The 22,204-nt window shown below is 52.7% G+C and overlaps 1 protein-coding gene across 1 annotated transcript in view; it reads right to left on the bottom strand.

Moving 5' to 3' along the window:
• The window catches only part of MAP2K3 (mitogen-activated protein kinase kinase 3), a 29,048-nt gene extending 28,654 nt beyond the window's left edge, over positions 1-394 (bottom strand). The window contains exon 1 of the mRNA XM_043583365.1: positions 103-394. Within this exon, the coding sequence (XP_043439300.1) occupies positions 103-151 (49 nt within the window). The 5' untranslated portion in view covers positions 152-394. The remainder of the gene's footprint in view (positions 1-102) is intronic.
• Between the last annotated feature and the right edge of the window lie 21,810 nt (positions 395-22,204).

Below are 22,204 nucleotides of genomic sequence, written 5' to 3'. Positions count from 1 at the left end.
ATGGAATGGGATCACACAGACGGAGGTCGGGGTTCGCAGCCCGGGCCCGGATCGGGCGCGGGGGCGGGGGGTCAAGTCGCGCTCCCTAGCAGGGGCTCCTACCTTTGGTCGGGGGCATGCTGGAGGGCTGACTGGAGGCGGGCGACTCCATGGTGCAGGCGGGTCCAGGGGCAGCGGAAGGAACTAATCGAGAGGACGGCGGGCTCTACGCGGACGGAGAGCGCTCATGGCTGCGGGCAGGGGGCCCGGGCGCGGTGGCGGAGCAGAGGCGGCGGCGGCGGCGGCGGTGGCGGCGGCGGCGGTGGCGGCAAATACGCGTCCGCGACGGGCGGTGCCGGAGCCAGACTGGGCAGCGCCGCTGGGGCCCCGGCCGGACGGCGCCGACATCGGCCCCGCCCCCGCGCGTCGATTGGCCCGTCAGTCTCCAGGGCCCGTCCCCTGCCTATCCAACGCCGGCGTTGCCCTGCCTGTCACGCACAAGCCTTGCCCCTGCTGGCCCCAAATCGGGCTCCTCCCACTGTCTGTCAAGCCCCGCCCCCCGCCCGGGAAACCCAGGCCCGCTCAGGCTCTGTCCCCTCCTAGGCTGGAGCGGTGTCCCTCCCGCTGCCTGTCAAGACGCAAGCCCCGCCCACTCCCGGGGACTCGCTGTGCGCGCCTGGCGCCTGTCAGGCTCTAGGCCCCGCCCCCGCGCTCTCCCAGGCCAGTCGTGCTCTGCCAGTGAGCTTTGTGGGCCCGTCTGGGGTGCGTAAGCTGGAAAAAACCCCAGCTATACTGGGGTGGCGGGGCTGGGGCCCCCGGGAGCGGGAAGGCAAAGTGCTGTGCAGGGGTTAAAAGAGCGTCCCCGGGGCGAGACCTGGGCTCAGATGCCTACTTGCCGGTGACCTTGGGCAAGTCAGGTAACCCCTGAGCCTCGGGTTTGGCCTGTGTGAAAAAGCAACCGTAACAGCCCTGCCTCCTGGCGCTGGTCAGAAGGAGACCCGGGCTTTAGCGGACTATCATTGGTGACTGAACGTTGTAAAACGCTGAAAGCACGGTGTCTGGCGTGCGCACGTCTATTCCCTGCTTCTGCAAACATCCACCGAGGGCCTGATGTGTTCAGGCACCGGGAAATGGGTGGAGATACAGTGGTGAACTTTGTGGTACCTAGCGAGAGGTCAGTAAATGTAGCATTCATGGTCATGTCTTTACTGCCCCTCCTTCTCTACCTGGCAGGGAGTAAGGTGTTTCTCTTCTCTGCTCTTGGGGCCTCAGTCTCTATGTACAGACTGTATAATGTATAATGCAGACAGACCAGTCCTCCCTTGTGCTGCCACATGGAGTCTAGGGGCATTTTAGGAGCCACTGACCAATCTGGCCCTGGGATCAAGTGACTCAGATGGAAAGCCATGGGCTAGTGAGGGCAGGAAGCGCTTGGCAAGGGTCAAGGGGTCAGCCCCTTGCCTCTGGGCAGGCATGAGTGTGTGACCTGCCAGGGACCTCACGTGAGGGAAGCAGATTCCACCACCTGCTAGAAATGCTTGGAGCAGGGAGCTGACCTCTGTCTGCCCATTTGTAGAAAGGGGTGACCCCTGCAGAGCCCCACCCACACAGTGATGGAGAGGGCCCGATGAGATAAAAAAGGGGGGGATATGTTATAATTATCATTATTCTCTTCCTGTGTCTCTCACTCACCCTTTCCAGGAAGTGGACAGAAAGTCATGATCTGTGGACTCAGACAGGTACAGGTTTGAGTGTCAACCCTGCCACTTACTAGAAGTCATGGGACAGCTCCATGCCTCAGTTTACTTACCTGTCCCATGGGGGGCAGTGAGGCCCTCTGAAATTAGTTCATGAGCTGAGGCTTGGAAGTATCCGGCTTAGGGCCTGACACTTCCTAAGTGCCCAGGAAATATACTGTGGGCCACCTCCTCCAGGAAGCCACCTCAGCCTTACCACTCCTGGGTGTCTGGAGTGCTCTGTTCCAAATGGGCCGTGTGACCTTGGGCTAGTCATTTCATCTCGGAACCTGCTGCTTATCCGTCTGTTAAATGGGCACCCAGCAGCAGCTACCTCCCTACCAGGACCGCAGGCCTGGTCCGGCGGGTTTTCTAGGTTCAGGCCTCTGCCATCCGCTTGGACTTCCATGCTTCCCATACTCCCCCTCACCCTCTCTGTTCCTTGCTAGGTTCAAGGGTCTTAGTGCTGTCCATCGAACATGCCAGTACCGGTCCTGCCTCATAGGGCCTTCACCCTCGCTGTCTCCTCTGCCTGAGACACCTTTCCCCGCCCAGATTCTGGGGGTGGCTCCCTTCCAGCCTGCAAGCCTCCGCATAAATGAACTCCTCTAAAAGGCCTTCCTGGTCACGCCCCCAAATCCGCGGTTATTCTCTGCACGGCGCTCGGGCCACCAATGCCTTTCCTATTTGCTCTGTTTTTCAGCCAGCTCTCCCTCTAGACCATCGGCCCTTCCTGAGCAGGCATCTTGCCCACTCATCCCCTGCCGCAGTCCTGATGCACAGCCCCGGGCCTGGTGCATAGTAGGTGCCTAATAAGTACCTGAGGAATGAACAAAGAGAGGATGAAAAGCACGCCACAGACATCGATGAGGTGACTCCAGTCCCGTGCGAGCCTCCCAGGCACCCATATGACTCAGACAAGGCCCTTCAGTTGGAGGAGTCGACGGTTAGTCAGGGAGCCTGACAGCCCAAGAATCACAAAACTCCGTGTGGGGCACTATAAATAGATGCCCGAGCAAGAGTCTCAGGAAGGTGCCAGACACCGCCTGGGTGAGGTCAGGGAAGACTCCTCAGAGGAAGTGACTTTGAGACGGACCTTTAAGAATCCCTAGGAGCTTGCCGGGCAGAGAAGCAAGGAAGGGTCTCCCTGGGAAAGGGGCCACGTATGAGGGCCAGACTGGGGCGCAGAGCTGCTTTGCTGCCACGGGCGGAAACACCACGGGAGGGCTTCTTCTTCTCTTCCCGGCTAGTCACCGCAACATCTGCGGGCCGCCCTCCGCCTCTAAGGAGCACAGTGAGGCTGAAGGACTCCACGATCCCCCAGAAACCAGAAGGGGTGTTTGATGGGGTCACAACAGGTTGCCTCGTACCCCGACTCTGAGAACAAAAGTCCCAAACACCCCTGTCGGTAGACTCAGGGAAACTGAGACACAGGGAGGAAGAGGGTTAGGAGGTGGGTGTGAGCAGAGGTGGGAGGGACCTGGAATGGCAGAGGACTGGAAAGAGACGATGGTCTGAACCCAGGGTTGGGGAAGCTCACTCATTCATTCATTCAACAACAATTTGTTGAGCACTTACTCCGTGCCTAGCACTGGAGGCACGACAATTGAACCAGACAGACACAACACGACTCCCTGCCCTCGGCGAGGTGATGGTCTAGTGGGCAAGCCAGACAAGCAAAATGCCTAAGTTACCTTGCAGTCTGTCAGTGGATAAGAGGTGCTATGGGACAGAGGAGGGAGGGAGACAGGGAGTGAGTCTGGGTGCGGGGGCCGTACTTCTAAAGATGGAGGGCCGGAAAAGCCTCACCAGAAGGTGCCGTGTAAGCACAGAGCTGAGGTGGTGAGAGAGGAGTCATGAGGATGTCCGGGAGAAAGGCACGCAGGCGGAGGGAACAGCGGGTGCAAAGACTCTGAGGTGGATGGCTTCTAGGGGAATAACAGTGTGGCTGGAGTAGTGGGAGATGGGGGGCCCCTGTTCTCACCCATATGGATCTCTTGTACATTCTCACACACTCTTACACAAAACCCCACAAGCCCCCTTTCACACCTGTATAAGTACACACACCCCCAAATACCCATGCACACAGGAACACAGCAAGGGACACAAGTGTGACCATGAGTGTGGAGTGGCCACACAGCTGCAGAAACAGCCCACAGGCACAGCTGTGCCCACACCACCCTGACACCAGCGGAGGCCTCCATGGTTGCTGACACACAGCGCCCTCTGGTGACCATTTCTGGCATGGTGGCCGGACGCCTGCCGGTCACTTCACGGAGCCCTGGGCAGCATCGGCCACCCTCTCTCCTCCTCCTCCTCCTCCTCCTCCTCGCTTTGCTTCCTGCCCCCAGTTCTTCCACACCACAGCCAGAGAGCGCCTTCCAAAAGACACGGCGGCCCATGTCCCAAACCTACCAGGGCTTCCTAAGTGGGGCACTTCCCCAGTCATCTCCCCCTTCCAGCCACTGCCAGCCCAAGTTTCCTCCCTAAACCTTCCTTTGCAAAAGCTGTTCCCTTGGCCAGGAAGGCCCTTCCCTGCCTTCTCCACCCGATGCACTCCTACCCTCCTTCAAGGCCCAGTTGTGAAATCGAAAGGGGAGGCTTTCCCTGACACACACCCCCTGCACCTCCACCCCAGCCCTCTCATCAAGGGCCCTGGCTCTGCCAGTGGCTGCACCCCCATCTGCCTCTCCATCGGACTTACGCTCCTCCAAAGCGGGAGCTGGGACTGGGTCCTTCAGGCCCAGCACAGCGCCAGCGGGTGCTTCAAGGCCGTAGGAAGTTCCCCGGGAAGAGTAGGGCAGCAGGTGGGAGCCTGTTACTCAGGATCAGGCTCTGAAGTTACAGTGTACAGAGGAGAATGGTGAGGGGAAGGCAGGGGCTCACCTCCCTTGTTTACATTGTCACCACTCTCAAGTATCAGAAGGTGAACTCCTACAAGCTCAATGACTCTGCTAGCAAAACAGCAGGTACTATTTTTAGAGCACCTACTGTGTGCTAATCCCTCAAAGCACATCACCTCGTGGACTCACTATGATGCAAGACGCGTGAGGGCAGTGACTTTGCTTTGGCCCCTGCTCTGTCCCCAGCCACACAGGCGCTCGGTGAACGACTGTGGAATGGAGAAAGGCTCACAACACGCCAGCAAGATGCATACTAGCATCACCATCTCCATTTAACAGAAAGGAAAACCGAGGCTCAGGGAGATGCCTAAAGCAGTGAGTAATGGCAGACCTATTGTTGAAACGGGCAGACGGAGACAGAGTCTCCCTGCCTTTTCTGCCCAAGCTTCCACTAAATGGGTTGCAACATCCTCCTCCTGAGCAAAACAGTCGTCCTTGAGCTCTCGCTACTGCTTTCTGGAAAAATGCCGAGCTCTTTGCTCCTGACGGAGCACTTGGGTCCATCCAACCCAGTATTCTGCAGGGAGGCACGTCCCAGGAACATGTCAAGGTGCTCAGGGGCTCTGGACACCCAGGAGCCTCAGTCCAGAGCCTGTGTGTCCCCAGGTCCTCAAAAGTGGCACTTCCTGCCCAGGAGGCAGGGACACGTGTTGAGGGACACCTGTCACACCCCAAGGCTGAGACTTAACGTGACCCAGCGAGGTCAGCACGGTTAGACTTCATCTCACAGACAAAGAAACAGAGGCCCAAGGCTTCAAGCAGCTTCCTGATTCTCAGTGCCAGGAAGAATGAAACCAGACGTTTAACCAGATCATCAGGACAGCCTACTGTGTATCCTAGCATTTTACTAGAAGGTTCATGCTTGTTATCTAGAATCCAGGACGCCGGAGTTGTCCTTATCACCAGGGTATGGGGGAGGAGTGCAAACATAGAGACAAGCAAGTTGCCCAGCCTGACCAAGGAGGAGAGAGGCAAGCTGCATCCAGATCAGGCCAACTCCATGACCTGGGAACACCCCAATATCCACCTGCAAAGACTGCTTTTGAATCTAAAGGGCGTCCTAACTCCCCCAGGAAGGAGCTGAGTGACCTTGAGCCAGCCACGTGTCTCAGGCCTTGAAGATTAGCACACCTGTTCTCTTCAATGCCTCTGTGCCCTTTCAGCCATCCCCAAGCCTAGACTTACATCCTTCCTACGACAAGGGTCTCATGCCCTCACTGGAAGTGTCTTCCGTTCCTAGGAACTTCTGACCATTACCATCTTCTTCCTTGAGTCATGCTGAACTTTGCCTCTTGGAGATTCCAAACTTAAATCCATCCATCCATTTGACATATATTTCCTGAGCATCTACTTTGGCCTGACCCCATGTTAAGGACTGAGGAGACAGGAAAGAACAAGATATACAAGGTCCCTGCCTTCGTGGAGCATAGCTCTGGGAGAGGTTGAGAAGGAAGGCAATACATTAATGAAAGTAAATACATAAAATAATTTCAAATAGTGGGGCTATGAACAAAAAGTAAAGCAGGATGACGTGGCAGAGAGACACCATTAGACAGAGCGGTCAAGGAGGCCTTCCTGGAGGAAGTACCTTCTGAGCTCAGACTTGGGGATAAAAAAAGAGCCATGTGAAACTGAGGGTAGGAGCTGATTTAACATGGTCCATGGTACACAGTAGGAGCTCAGAGAAACGTGAGGGGGACTTGTAGTTAATCATGAACTGAATGGGGATATTTTTCTCTTTTCCCTCCCAAAACCCCTCTAAAAGGACCATAAAATAAAATGAAATAAAATAAATAAATCCTTAAGGCACAAATTCACAAGGACAAAGAGAATAAGAAAGTCAATGACAGGGGCAAGAGGAATCCACAACATTTTTGAAGCTAAAAAATGAATAGACAAATAGCGACCAACTTAGAGAGTGGAGGAGAGTAAAATCAGGGGTTTCAGAGGAGGGGGCCAATCCGAAACCGGACCACGGACATGCCAGACTCTTAGAAACACTCAGCCTGAGAGGCACCAGGTCCTTCTGGAGGTGGAGGGGCAGGTGGGAATGGAAACAAACTGAGTTAAGAGTTCGTGAAAGGAGGGACGCCCGAGCAGGTTGAGCGCCTGACTCTTGGTTTCGGCTCAGGTCATGATCTCATGGTTCGTGGGGTCAAGCCCCACGTTGGCCTCTACACTGATGGAGCGGAGCCTGCTTGGGATTCTCTCCCTCTCTCTCTCTCTCTCTCTTTCTCTCTCTCCCTCTCCCTCTCTCTGACCCTCCCCCACTCGTCACCCTCTCTCTCTGTCTCTCTCTCAAAATAAACATCAAAAACAAAAAAAAAGTTTGTAAAAGGAGCAGTTTTGCCTCCCAACTTCCCAGAGACAAAGGTCATGAGCCTCCAGCTTGAAAGGACCCCCTGAGCACCCACCTCGACACAAAAAAGAAAAACAGTCAATTGTTAACTCCTGGTGACACAAATAACACAAAATAGAAAACTAGTCCTAATGGGCTACAGGAGCGGCAGCTGGAAACAATGTTGACTTAATCACAACATTGTAAACACCACACACTGATGTATCCAAAAATTTTGAGGAGGTCAGATTGGGTGCTTGGGGGAGGGGAAGTACACGGGTCCATACGTAAAAGAACGAAATCCTTGGAAGCCATCAGATACTGTCTAAAATTGAAGAGAAAAAGAAATAGCAATATAAGCATGCCATGGAGAGATGAGGAAGAGCTAAAGGGGTTGGAGGCGGTCTCGCTAGAATATCAACTGTGGCCGGAAGGCACTTGGTCTGTTTGGGACGCCGCTGTGTCCTCAGTGCCCAGAACAGAGCCTGGCACACGGTCCACGCTCCCTTCCCCACTTCCCGTTTGTCAGGGGCGGGAGCAGGCAGCTCCCGGGTTTCTGTTGTCCTTCCTACAAGCCTCGTAATGCCATTTAACTTTTAACCCTAGGTATATGCGTTGCTTTCATAAAAATTAAACGGAAACCTTCAGGAAAAATAAAAAGGCCCGTGGGTCTAGAGCATAGTACCAGCGGGAGCGGGGTAGAGGACTGGAAGGGCACGAGGTTAGGGGTCAGCAGGCCCAGGCCGTGGAAGGCCAAAATGGGATCATTTTGGAGGATCAGCAGTCATTCGGGGACGCTCAGGCCTGCCAGCCACACGCTCCCCAGAAAAGCCATAAGTGCCTCGCCAGAGCCCTGGGGATAAAGACCCCCACACCCTCCTCCGCAGCTGGGCCAGTGCTGCAGCCGCGCCCCCGCTGAAGGGCCAGCTGACCCCCGTTCTGACCGCTGCCTGCTTTCTGCGTGGAGTCGGGGCAGGCCATCCGATGCCCTGTGCCCGGGTACGGGGCCCCTTGGCAGCCTGGGCCACCAGGGTCTGGTGGTCTCCAGCGTCTCCCGTGAAGGCGGCTCTGCCTGGGAGGAGGGGGCGCGGTGGAGACCCCGGGCCAGGGTCTGCTGTGGGCGGGCCAAAAAGGGACATACGTGCCCACCAGAGGGGACCCCGGGCAGGGGAGGCCGCTGCGTGGTGGCTCAGTCTCGGCTGGGGCGCGACCTCAGAGCCCAGGGTCGCTCTGAGGGGCCTGCCGTGGAGATCACTGGGGCGGCACAGCCATCCAAGCCAAGCCAAGCCCCGGGTCTGTCCCTGACAGCACCCTGCGTGGCGCTGAGCGCTTCCCACCTCCCCACGCTAAGAGGCCTCAGGAGGGATCTCCTCGGGACCGGCTGTGCCCTTCCAGGCCTAGAGTCAGGGCGCTGCCTGCAGTCCTGTGCTGGGGAAGCGCCCCTGCCTGAAATGCCCTTGGCCGCCACCCCCAGCCTGCCCCTGCTGCGAGTCAAAGTCCCAGCCATCCCATCCTTCCAAATGTTCTGTTTCCGGCAACCGCACATCTTCCCGGTGTAAGGGGAGAAAGGGTGTTCAGGTTGTCCATGCCGGGAAAACTGTCCTTTGGAGGGTCGCAGACGTTCTTTGGTGGAAAGAATCTTTCCCGGGGGGAGGCCCCAGTGAAGGACGGAGATTGATTCAGACATCTGGTGGGCAGGCGGCCACCGTGCCCCCCGCGTGCTTAGACAAGTGGCTTCCTCAGCCCTCCTCCTAGGGATGAATTTCCACTGCCCGGGCTTTGGAGGTTAGTGCGTGTGCTTGGGGCTGGGAGAACCCAGAAACGGCAGGAAGGATGTTTGGTCTCACACACTCGAGGTGCTCCCCCAGCCACGGCGTTGTTCTGGGAATGGCTCAGATCTGGGTCCACTGCAGGGGCGGCTGCTGTGACCTTGTCCTTAGACACTGTGCAGGGGCAGGGAGCGAGGGCACTGTTGTGGTAGGAACGCTCCCTTCTGCCGGCTGTTTTCTGCCTTGCTCGAGCCATTGGGAAAGTTCGCCAAAAGTTGCTGCCTGGTTCACGTTGCTCAGTAGGAATGTAGGAAATACTCCCAGGGCGCCTGGGTGGCACAGTTGGTTAAGCATCTGACTCTTGATCTCGGCTCAGGTCATGATCTCGTGGTTTGTGAGTTCGAGCCCTGCATTGGGCTCTGCGCTGACAGTGTGGAGCCTGCTTGGGATTCTCTCCCTCACTCTCTCTCTGCCCCTCCCCGACTCACTCTCTCTGTCTCTCTCAAAATAAATAAGAAAACTTTTAAAAAAAATTAAAAAAGGAAATATTCCCAACACCTCGGCCATGGCGACTTGTGGGCAAAGAGGAATGTGTTGCCTTATTTATGCTTTTCTGTCAAACATTTCTGTAAGAACCAGGTGTTATTTTTCACATATATTCAATATGTCACGGTTTAATATGTCCCCAAAGCCAATGTTTATCTGATATTTTAATGTAAACAAACAGAATGTCATCATTGTTTGTAACTCTGCCTGTTCTTTACAGCTCAAATCCCACCTCTTACGAGCAGCCTTCCCGCAATACCCAAACTGAGAGCCTCACAGGACCTGACAGCACCTAGTGTCCCAAAACTCCAGAACCTAGTGGTATCAGAGGCTGTGTGTGTGTAGCAGTGTGTGGGAGGCAGAGGGGGACACAGCAAAACTTCCTTGGTTCTAAGCCAGCCCCGCTGTTTCACGGAGGAGTGAAAAACAGTGCCTCTAGGGTTTGACCCTGAGCCGAGTTCTAAGCCGGCATGGCCTCCCCAGCCCCCAGCCCCTCCTAAGTCCCAGCAGATATGTGTTGAGAAAGGAATGACGGTCAGAGACAGGGAAAGCCACAAAATCCACCCCGTCTGCTTATTTCCTGCTAAAATCATCCCCCTTAAACTCAGTTCCAATGCCCCCTAAACTCAGTGGTGTCAAATAACTATTTTATCACGCTCAGGGCACAGCAGGGGTGGCCTGTGTGTGACCCACCACATCTGTGGCCTCAGCCGGATTCACCACGAGGCCCCATTCACTTCCGTGTTGGGCACCGGGGCCAGGAGGACTTCAGGGCTGGGCCCGGCTTGGTCTTTGAACGGGAGCACCTACACATAGCCTCTTCCTGTGGCCACGGCTTCCTCCCCGCCTGGCAGATGGAGACCTAGGTGGAAGTTGTGTGGCCCTTTCTGATGCAATGTGAGAAGTCACACGGGGTCACCTTTGCCTTACTCTATTGGTCAAAACAGCCCTACCAGTTTTAAGGACCGGAGACATAGACTCTGGCTCACCATGGGAAGAATGTCGGAGAACTTGCAGCCATTTTTATAAAACCTCCACAGCCCTTCTGCAGTCTACTGTGGACGGTGACCATCCACAGAACCACCTACCACACTTCCCAGTGTGTCAGCCACTCCTAGGGCAGGGCCCCTGGTGGGGACTTCCTTCTCCAGTGAGGAGCTGAGACAAGTCCAGATAGGACAGGAGTGAGGGACATGGTGGCAGAATCTGAGAAAGATCCAGAGGCCTCAGTGGCTGGCAGGAAGAAGGTGGAGGCCGAGGGAGGAGGCCAGAGTGATGAGGCTTCGGGCCTCCCACAGGTTCAGGGGAAGGGTGCCAATCACAGAGATAACACCGGGCTGGGCAGCAGGTGTGGGAAGAGAAGATAGTGAACTTGGTGGGAAACATGTGGAGTTGAAGGGTTTGACAGCCATCTCGTCCTTCTCGGCTGAGCCCCAGTCCACCTCCCCCAAGCCTTCTCGGCCACTCCAGGAGGAATTACTGCTCCCTCCTCTGGGTTCCCGAAAACCCTGTGCTTGTCTTCATCATGCTGGATTGGAGCCCACAAGCCCAGGCCTAATGCATCTTGGGTCCCCAGCCTCATTCAAGGGCAAGAGAAAGGCACCCCCAGGGTGGAAAAACCACGGATGGTCGGTCTCCCTCAAGAGGCTGCCAAGAGTCCCTCCATTCACCAGTGCATGACCCCGGGCGAGTTCTGGGGTTTTGTAAGTGTTCAGTGAGCCTCAGTTTCCTCCTCTGTAAAGAGGAGGTTTTACTGGTACTCATTTTAAAGAGTCAGGGGAGGACTAGAATGTGTTTAGCACATATCGCTCAACAGAGGCTTGGCTGTAGAATCAGCCCATTCCTGAGGCCCAGGGGCAGGAGGAGACCTCAGGATCTGGGCCTATTCAGTGGCCTCCTAGGGTCTTGAGCTGGACATGTGGGTTCCCCTGAAGGATGTACCTCGGCCAGGACTTCCCTCAGGGGTGTCTGGTCTGACCCAAAGACAGACAGGCGATGAGGGGATGGGAGGCACTTCCCAAGAACCAGTGGGGCAGCCAGATTTAGAAAAGGGGGGAGGCCTATCCTGACCCGTAAGTTACTCAACACACCTCAGCTCGTGGAATCAGGGGTGGCTTCCCAGAGGAGGGGGAAATCTCAGTTCAAAATTCCAAAGGGCAAAGGTGTGAGAGTGAATAGTGTCTCCACCTCTGTCCCCCAGCCACCTGGGCACCCTCCAGGGACTCAGTGTTCCCGCATCCTTGCACGGACAAGGCAATATCTGGGCTTTCCTCAGGATCCTGCACGTCTCTTTGTGACTTAACATCCCCCTTCGGTCCTGCGTGCCCCTTCGTCTCAGCACATGGAGAGCATCCTTATCTGTTTGCAGCTGCAAAAAATCCACCGCATGTCGCCCATAATGCACTTAGCAGGCCCCCTGCTGACTGGCATTTGGGTGCCTTCTAGCACTTCCCATTTACAACGAACGTCCTCACGCAAACAACTTTTCCCACCGTGCCAGGATACCTGAGGCTGGTAGTCCCAGAAAGGGGGTGGCCGGGGCGAAGGGCACCTGCGTCTTAACACAGCCAGGTCATGCCTGCCACGTGGCCTCCCACCCCCCACCCGGGGGCCCCAGCAGGGTGTCTGAGTCCGCCTGTTCCCACCAGGAAGATTTTAATGAATAAAGCCATTTTTATAAACTGCTTGGGTGGGGAGGGCAGCCGGAGAAGCATCACAGCATGGAGAAGGGTCTGGAGACGGAGCATATCAGTCAACGAGCTTGAAGGGCATGTCAAAGGTGAAGTGGGGAGGGCGTGAGGGACTGCCCAGCGGTATCGTGCTGGTCAGTGAGGATGCGCACATACTGTGGCCAGCAGCACAGAACAGCTGGCCACACAGGTTGGGGCGGGCCCCACGGAAGGGACAGAGCTGTGGGCCCGGTGGGGCCCAGCAGTCCAGCACTCAGGCCGAGGTGACAGCGTGCCTGCATGCAAAGCCTGCTCTGCCACTCTGACGAGTGAGTCACTTGGTCTCTCCAAGCCTCAGTTTCCTCATCGGTAAAATGGACCAACAGCCACTCCCCCGAGTGAGATAACTCCCTCAGGCCCAGGGCTCGGCACCTGCGAGGTGCTCAGGAAACAGTCACCGTTTGCCTCCAGGTGTTCTCGGCCCAGCCTGGCAGTGTGCACGAGCTGGGTGAACGCTGAACACGAGTGCATGCACACGCCCATGTCCGTGCAAGAGAGCCCGCGGTGGTGTCTCAGTGCCACCCTTCTTGGGCTGCGGGACTTGGGGCGGCCACGTGGGCTCTCCAAGCCTCAGGGGCCTCACTTGGCAAATGAAATCAGATACCGGGTGCGGTGGTGAAGCTCGAAGGAGGGAGCGTGTCCGAGCATGCCCGGCACACCGGAGTCTTGGCGGCGGGCGGGAGACGGGGATGGATGTGGCTCTGCCTCGTGGGCAGGGCAGGGCGGGCGAGGGTATCTCTGAGGTCTCTTCTGGGCCACCCTCCCCTCCCAGGAGCAGCTCAGCCAAGCAGCCTAGGCCAGCTGGTTGGTTTTGATAAGTGAATTTTATAAGCAACAAACAACACAGAGATGCTTTGGGCTCCAGTAGAGGCTATGTCTCCCTCTGGGAGTTGCAGCCCGAGGGGACCTGAGTGTTGGGTTTGGGGGCCCTGGGGAGCTTCCGTTGGCTGGTGCCACTGGGAGTTCCAACCCGAGAGGCATGAGGTTTTGTTCTATCCACAAGGACAAAATAGAGTAATAAAGTAGCATTAGTCATAAGAATAGTAATGATAAAACGCCCACTTACTGAGCATTTACGATGTTATTTAATCCTCAGAACAAGCCCAAAAGAAAATATTTGCAAAACACATTTCTGATAGAGGGCTCATACCCAGAATATACACAGAAGTCTTACAATTCAAAAATATGAAAACAAACAACCCAATAAAAAATGTGCAAAAGATCCAAACAGACACTTCACCAGAGAAGAGACACGAATGGCAAATAAACACGTGAAAAGCTGAAAACAGCGTCATTAGTCACTAGGGGAAGGCAAATTAAAACCACAATGACATTCTACTACACACCCATTCGAATGGCTAAAATTTAAAACACTGACAATTCCAAGTGCTGACCAGGATCCGCAGAAACCTTGCTGGCAGGGATGCACAATGGTACGGCCACCCTAGAAAACAGCTTGTGAGTCTCTTATGAAATTGAATATACACCTATCTACGAGCCATTCCACTCCAAAAGAAAGGAAAACCTTTCTTTACACACACACACACACACACACACACACACACACACCTTGTATGTAAATATCAATAGCATATTTTTGCATTATAATTAAAACCCAACTGTCCATGAACCTGTGAATGGAAGAACAAATTATGGCATATCCGCCCATGGAATACTATGCAGCAGCTAAAAAGGAATGGGCTACAGATACAGGCAGCAACATGGCCGAGTCTCGAGTGCATTGTGCTGAGTCAAAGAAGCCTCACTACAAAAGGTGACATTGGATACAATTCCATTTGTATGCCATCCGGACAGGTAAAACTACAGTGACGCAAAACAGATCAGTGCTTGCCAGGGACTTGGACTTGGGGTGGGAGGATTAGCTGCAAAAGGACCTGAGGAAAATTGGGGAGTGAAGACAATATTCTACAGGATGCTCGTGATGGTGGTAACGGAGCTGTGCGCTTTTGTCAAAAATCATCAAAATTACACTTACATGTATTAATTTTATGGGGTGTAAACTATACCTTAAAAGCTTGGGGAGGAGGAGGAAATGCAGTCCATAAATTAAAAAAAAAAAAAAAAAAGCTTTGAGCAGCACAGAGCAGGGGGCGGGGGCGGGGAGGTGCGGGGAGACTCAATGCTCAGAAGGGTGACATCATGGGTCCAAGCCCTGATAGGAGCCAACACACAGAGAGTGAGGATGAGGCTGGGGGGTGGGGGAGAATAGCAGCTGGGGGGTCTGGAGTTGGGGAAGAGAAGGACTAGAGGAGGCGGCAATGGCCCTTTGGGGCAGGCTGGGTGGGCGAACAGCTGGGGATTCTGAGATTTCAAGGACTACAGGGGAGGGGGACATATGACAGCTCTAACCGTTCACAGGGCAGCAGGCCAGGAGCCTTCTCACCCAAACTATAGCTCGGAGAAGTTAGGTCAGCCCTCAGGTCACACAGCCAAGCTGAAGGCAGAGCCTGGCCTCTTGACTCGAAAGTGAGTGCTCTTGCTCTAGGGACAGAAGGAATCTGTCTAGGGACAGAAGGAAGACAGGAATCCCTGAGGACCAGCTTCCCCTGCCCAACTTGATGTGCAACTCAGTCAAGTCACTTCCCCTCTCTAGGCCTCAGTTTCCACCTCTGTAAGATGGGACTCTAACAGAACCCATCAGGAAGAAAGCAAAGGCCAAGAGAGAGGAAGTGACTTATCTCCACCAGCCCAAACACCCACTCGCACACTGGATAAGGAAAATGAATTAGTCAGGTAAATCAGTGGCAAAAAGAGGAGGCTCCTTCCTTCTCCCTAGGCCTCAGTTTCCCCATTTGGCATGGGGGTTAATTGAGCTAAATGACAGGTGGCAAACAGGGGGCCATTTTGAGCACCCACATACATTTTGTTTTCCTCCCATGGTTGCTTTTTCCATCTTTACCCCCAACTTTTTTATGAAAAACTTCGGGCACACAAGAAGTTGGAGGCTCGGATGGCCATTGCTAACGCCTGGCCCACGTAGTCTCCTCTCTCGCCACCTCTCTCTCCCACACGTAGGTCTACGTTGTCTTCTGGATCACTTGAGGGTCAGTTACTGCCATCGTAACCTTTTGCTCCTAACCCTTCAGCATGTGTGCCCCGAGAACAAGAATAGTCTCACTTGTAGCCACACTATGATCATCCCACCTGAGAGAAAAGCTGTAATTCCATTTGATACGCAATTCATATTCCAGTCACTCCATTGTCTCCGAGATATCTTTTATGGCTGAATTTCTTTGTTTGAATCAGGATCTAGCCCAGATTCACTTACCTACCTGCCCACCCCACCCCCCCCGCTAATTTTTTATTTTGAAAAAGTTTACATCCCCGGGGGGGGGGGGGTTGGAAATGGCCAGAGTGGCTCAACGGATGCACACAGCACACATGGTCTTCACCTGGGATACGTCAATTCCCTGGATCTCTCACTCTCCACCAACCATGTAAGGCTTAGCAGCAGACACACGTAATTGTGTTTGCTCATCAGTTGCCATCAGGTAAACATAAGAACAGCTCAATTTATTATTGATTTCCAGCTTCTGTTGAAACCCCAGGACAGAGGGCGCCTGGGTGGCTCAGTCGGTTCAGCATCCGACTTCGGTTCAGCATCCGACTTCGGCTCAGGTCATGATCTCACGGTCTGTGAGTTCGAGTCCCGCGTCGGGCTCTGTGCTGACAGCTCAGAGCCTGGAGCCTGCTTTGGATTCTGTGTCTCCGTCTCTCCCTACCCCTCCCCCGCTCATGCTCTGTCTCTCTCTGTCTCTCAAAAATAAATAAATAAATAAATAAATGTTTTAAAAGAACAAAGAAAACTTGGGACAGGCTTTCCACATGGCACAGTCAGCTGGAGCGAGCAGCAGCTGCCCCTCTGGACAGGGCAGGAGTCCCCACTCTGCCACAATCCCCATCGCTCCCTTTTGTCTGACACCCAACCTGTCTCCCTCAATCGTCCGACCTGCCTAGACTCTGCGGACACAGCTCTTCCCGCTCAATCTCCTCCAGATGATCTCTGAGAGACTGGGTCTTCTCAGGAGGGAGCCATCCTTGCCCTTGGGAAGGTCCCATCTGTCAGGTCCACCTGGTGGCTTGTCCCCTGCTTGGGATACCAGACTCGGGACTCAGCCTCACCTGGGTTCCAATCCCAGCGCACTACCTTACCGCTGGGGACACTATGAACGGTGCTCAGTCTCTCCAAAGTCCCGTCCCCTCATCTGGATGATCCCTGCTTCACACCCAGGGAGAGCGTGAGGATTTAATGGGATCACCCACATGCAGCACAGCACTCAGCACGGCGCCTGGCAGAGAAGGAGCTCTCGAGAGACGCTGTTGGTAGCAGAAGGCTTTTTGAGAAGGCGATTGCAAAGGCAGGCGACAACGTCTGTGCAAACATTCATCTCCAGCCAGCGAAACATTGGAAGTTGACCTAAACGCCCCACGACAGGGAACTGGTTAATTACGGTATCCATAAAATGGAAGAATCAGCAGCTGAGACAAAGATGTTATAGTTAGACATGACCCAAATAGCCATCAATAAAGGACTGTGTCTAGGAGGATGGTTAGGGTCTCGTCATCTGTTAATGACATCATGATATTCATCAATGGAAAATGATGCAGCTGTAGCGTGAGGGTACCCACGATGTGCTCATACAGCAGGATCTCTGGGACATACTGGTAAGTGACACAGCACACTTAGCAGCTACCTGCTAACTGGGGGGTCAAAATGGGAAGAGAGAGGGGCACCCGAGTGGCTCAGTCAGGTAAGCCTGACTCTCGATCTCAGCTCAGGTCTTGATCTCAGGGTCGTGGATTTGAGACTTCACACCGGACGTGGAGCTTACTGTAAAAAAAGGCGTGGGGGGATATACACGTGTATTTACCTAGCGTGTGGAAAAGTCTGAAAAATGCATAAGAAAGAAGAAAAACCGCTTCCCTGTGTGTGGTGGGGAACTGAGGACACGGAAGACGTGGTCATGAGGTAGATGGTTCTCAGTTACCCGCATTTATTCTGCCTCGGTTTTTGAAACATGTGAACTTATTACCTAGGCAAAAATTAACTTTAAAAATGTTCTCCAAGAGGGGTTCCAGGCTGGCTTAGTCAGTTAGCTCAGGTCATGGTCTCACGGTTTGCGAGTTCGAACCCCGTGTCGGCCCGACACAGTACACAGTGTAGACAGCCTGCTTAGAATTCTCTCTCTGCCTCCCCCCCCCGCCCCACTCATGCTCTCTCTCTCTCTCTCTCTCTGTCTCTCAAAAATAAATTTTAAAAAATTCTTAAAGAATGCTGTGTGGCTTCCATATATTAACAAAGAAAAATGCTCACAGTGTATTGTTAAAAGGAAAAAAAGAAACAGTACGAAATAGCGAATATGATTTGATTACATTTTTTAAATATTTCTTTATTTTGGGGGGAGAGCGCAGGTTGGAGAGGGGCAGAGAGAGGACAGAGGATCTGCAGAGGGCTCTGTGCTGACAGCAGGTGTGGGGCTTGAACTCACGAACCGTGAGTTCGTGACCTGAGCCACCCAGGTGCCCCTGATTTGAGTACACTTTTGTTGGAAAAAACACTCTGTGTACAGACCTCCATGAGAGCAGAGGTTTTGTCCACCTTATTTATTCGTTGTGATGTTCTCAGAATCCAGAGTGGCTCTATAAACAGTGGCTCCATAAACACTGAATGAGCAAGCGAATAAGTGAATCAGTGAATGAACGAATGGCTACAAGAGTAGGATGTCTAGAAGGACATGCGGCCGAACCGTGACCCGTGGTGGGCTTTGGAGGTAGGTTTGTGAGGGACTTTTATCGTGTTGATATTTTTGTGTCTCTTCTGAAATTTCTAAATGAGCACCCCTTGTGCATCTAATCAGGAAAGAAGAACAGTAAAGGCATTAAGAGGAAAAGTGAAGGGGCATCTGGGTGGCTCAGTCGGTTAAGCGTCCGACTTCAGCTCACGTCATGATCTCATGATTCATGAGTTCAAGCCCCGCATCAGGCTCTATGCCGACAGCTCAGGTCCTGGAGCCTGCTTCGGACTCTGTGTCTCCCTCTCTCTCTGCCCCTCCCCTGCTCGCTCTCTCGCTTTCTCTCTCTCTCGAAAATGAATAGACATTTAAAAAATAAAACAGGGGGTGCCTGGGTGGCTCAGTCGGTTAAGCATCCGACTTCGGCTCAGGTCATGATCTCACAGTCTGTGGGTTCAAGCCCCGCATTGGGCTCTGTGCTGACAGCTCAGAGCCTGGAGCCTGCTTCCGATTCTGTGTCTCCCTCTCTCTCTGTCCCTCCCCTGCTCATGCTCTGTCTCTCTCTGTCGCAAAAATAAATAAAAACATTAAAAAAAATTTTTTTTAAATAAAAAAAAATAAAACAGGAAAAGTGAAGGCTCTGTCCAGGGACCTGGAGGTGGCTGGAGTCCAGATGAGGTAAGGGGATGAGGACTGGCCGGGAAGAATGTTGGGCTGGTGACCAGGGCAGGCATCCCCCAACATCCTACCCACACCCATTCCATGCAGTCTTGGTGGAGCTGAGGTACTGGGGGGGGGGGGGGGGGGAGGTAAGGCCCAGAGAAGGCCGGTGACTGATCTGGGTCTCACAGCAGAGCCAGGATGGACAATCCAAGCCTGTTCGGGTCTCAGCCTCCAACCTCAGGAAGTTGGACACTTGGTGAGGTTATTCACACCCCTTATCTATTTCACAGATGAGGAAACTGAGGCCCAGGGGTATAGAGCTAGAGAGGCTAAGAGCACAGGTCTGGAGACCAACAGGCTCAAATTCTAAATCTGTCACTTTACTCTCCAAGGAGCCTCCTTCTCATGAGGCTTCAGTCCCCCTGTCCCAGGGGAGGCGGGGGGGGGGGACAGTGTGGGCGCCACAGCCATGAGCTACCTTCAACTCGGCATTTCTGTGAGAACCACAGAGCTGAGGACAACGGGCATTGGCCACCGTTGTCGCTGTTTGTGTGGACTGCTGCAGGGGTCCCCTGCTTCTCTGCTTCCCTTCCCATGGTCCATCCCCCACGAAGGAGGCAAAGGGATTCTCACAATGGAGGTCATTATACAGTGCCATGGAATGCTATGGAACCACGGAAAGGAACAGGCTGCTGGCAGGCACAGCACCCTGGACGCATCACAAAGACATCATGCTGACTGAAGGAGGCCGACATAGGTGGCCACGTGCTACGCGTGATTCCATTGATAGGACATGCTGAAAAAGGTAAAGTGATGAGGACAGAAAACAAATCAGAGGTGGGGTGGGGGAGTGGTTAAAGGGGTCCAGGGGAGGGGCGCGTGTGTGGCTCAGCCAGTTGGGCGTCCGACTTCAGCTCGGGTCATGATCTCGCAGTTTGTGCATGCAAGCCCCGCACCGGGCTCTGTGCTAACGGCTCAGAGCCTGGAGCCTGTTTCAGATTCTGTGTCTTCCTCTCTCCCTGTCCCTCCCCTGCTTGTGCTCTCTCTCAAAAATAAATAAACATTAAAAAAAAATTTTTAAGGGGTTCAGGGGATTTGGGGGAATGGTAAAACTTTTATAACTTGTTTGGGAGTTTTGCTACATGAGGGTATACATTTGTCAAAACCAGACGCTGAGGGGCGCCTGGGTGGCTCAGTTGGTTAAAGTCTGACTTTGGCTCAGGTCGTGATCTTACAGTTTGTGAGTTCGAGCCCCACAACAGGCTCTGTGCTGGCAGTGCGGAGCCTGCTTGGGATTCTCTCTCTCTCCCTCTCTCTCTGCCCCTCCCCCACTTTCACTCTCTCTCAAAATAAATAAACTTAAACAAAAAAAACTATACCCTGAAAAGGGTCATTTTTATTGTATGTAAATACTACCTGAATTTTTTTTCATTAAAAAAAAGTTTTTAAGTTTTTTTAATTTTTAATTTAAAAAAAATTTTTTTTAATTAAAAAAACTCCCACAAACAAAAACCTCAACCATGATGGGTACATCGGGCCTCATCTTACTATTCAATGTATTTATATATACTGTATGTTTAAAATTTTCCAATATTAAAAAGAAAAACAAAAACCCTAAGATCGTATCTCTGATCTGCTCAAAACCTTCCCATAGCTCTCTCCTGGCTCAGAGTAAAGGCCAAAGTCTTCACTGTGGCCAGCAAGGACCCTCAATCTATCCCTCAGGCCCCTCAGCATCACCCCTCTCCCCTGGCTCCCTACGCTCCAGCCCCACTAGCCTCAGTGTGTTCTTTAAACATACCTCAGGGCCTTTGCACTGGCTGTTGTCTCTGCCTGGATTGCTTTTCCCCTTGCAACATCTCCTGACTCACTTTCTTATCTCCTTCAAATCTTTCATTAAAAGACCTCAAGTCAGTTGAGGTGGGTCCTGGCAACCTTGTCTGAAACTTCCCCCAATAACATGGCCCATCTCCCACCTGGCAGAATCTCTGGGACATTCGTCCCCAGGAGATGGAACAAGTATTTCTTTCTTTCTTTGCTTATTGTCTCTCCTTCTCCTAGAATGTAAGCTCCTGGAGGGCAGGGAGTTTGGCCTGTTTTGTGTGTCCCCTTAGAATAGTGCTTGGGGCACAGTCGGTACTCAATACATGTTTGCTAAATGAAGTAATGAAATGACTGAATAAATGATATCCTTATACATAGGACCGGGTCTCCATGTGGCCCCACCAGCCCCCAGTCATAGGGGCTTTAAGCAGTCAGGGCTCACCGACCCCAAGACTATTGGGACCCGGCTTTGCTTTCTAACTTCTGGAGTCACACATTCATTCAGCAACCCATCCGCAAGTTCTCCTTCGTGGCCAGCATGCTCTGGGGTCAAAAGATAAAGCAAATCCATTCAACCTGGTATATATTAATTACTCACTTCATCTTTTATTGATCTGCTGCCTTGTTTCACAAATGATTTCTGCACGTTTTAAACACCCCAGCAAGCCACTACATTAAAAAGTAGCAGAAAAAGAAAGGAATCTAAAACAGGTTGGGGTGGGGGGGGGGTTGGGGGAGCGCCTGAGTGACTCCGTCAGTTGAGCGGTAGACTCTTGATTTCAGCTCAGGTCATGATCGCATGGTTTATGAGTTCGAGCCCTGAGTTGGGCTCTGCACTCACAGAGCCTGTTTCGGATCCCCTCTCTCTGTCTCCTGCCCCTCCCCGACTCATACTCTCTTTCAAAAATAAACATTAAAAATTTTCAAAAAAAAAAAAACCAGGGAGGATCTTGGGCTCTTCTGCTAGGCTTGGTGTGCACTGGGACTTGGTGTGCCAGGGACTTATTCAGAGAGGAATCTCCCCTGGACTGAGGCTGGTTGGGAAGTGAGGGCTTCCTGGAGTAGGTGATATTTGACTAATAGCACAAGCAAAGGCCCAGATGGGAAACAGCATGGCCTGTTCATGGAATTTCCAGAAGCAAGTGCTTTGGAGACAAAGAAGTCACCTGAGACATATAAAGGTCACATCTTGCTTGCACAGGATTACAGTCAACCCTGACTCAGCTGAGGTCAAGGCCCCGTCTGACCCCAGAATCTCTTTCTGTCTCCTTGTACATAATGACTCACTCCTCAGCCTTGTTTTTATTTCCAAACTCCATGATACAATGTACACTTGTTAAAAAAAAAAAAAAATCCTGCTAGGATATTCTCAATAAATACATCTGACAAAGGACTTACAACCAAGCTATAAAAAGAAAAGTCTCCAATAAATCAAAAAGAAGAAAAGTGAACGGGCAAAATCCTTAAACAGGCTCTTCACAAAATTGGATATCCAAATGGCTAAGAGTCTTTCGAAAAAGACTCAACATCATCAGTCATCGGGCAAATGCAACTTAAAGCCGCTGAAAGACCACTTGACAGTCACTCATCAGAATGGCTAAAGTTAAAAGATGCCAACACCAAATGGAACTCTCAAAATTACTATTAGGAGCATAAAATAGTATGGCCATTTTGGAAAAAGGTCTGACAGTGTCTCATAATTTGGTCTCATAAAAGGCAATTTCTCTTACACCTTCCATAAGACACAGCATTCTTGGTAAAGACCCAGCAGGAGTGCTACAATACAGACCCTGACAGAGGTGTTCAAGAATGTGTTCAAAAGAGGTGTTCAAGATTTATTCGTAATGGTCAAAACCCGAAAGCAACCCGAGAGCAGATAAATAAATTACAGTATGTGCCCACAATGGAATACCATTCAGTGATGACAAGATAACATAGATGAATCTCACAGATAATGTTGAACA

The sequence above is a fragment of the Prionailurus bengalensis genome, chromosome E1 (assembly GCF_016509475.1).
Source record: "Prionailurus bengalensis isolate Pbe53 chromosome E1, Fcat_Pben_1.1_paternal_pri, whole genome shotgun sequence".
NCBI classification, from domain to species: Eukaryota; Metazoa; Chordata; class Mammalia; order Carnivora; family Felidae; genus Prionailurus; species Prionailurus bengalensis.
Note: the sequence above shows the minus strand (reverse complement) of the source record. Positions and strands in the feature narration are given on the sequence as shown.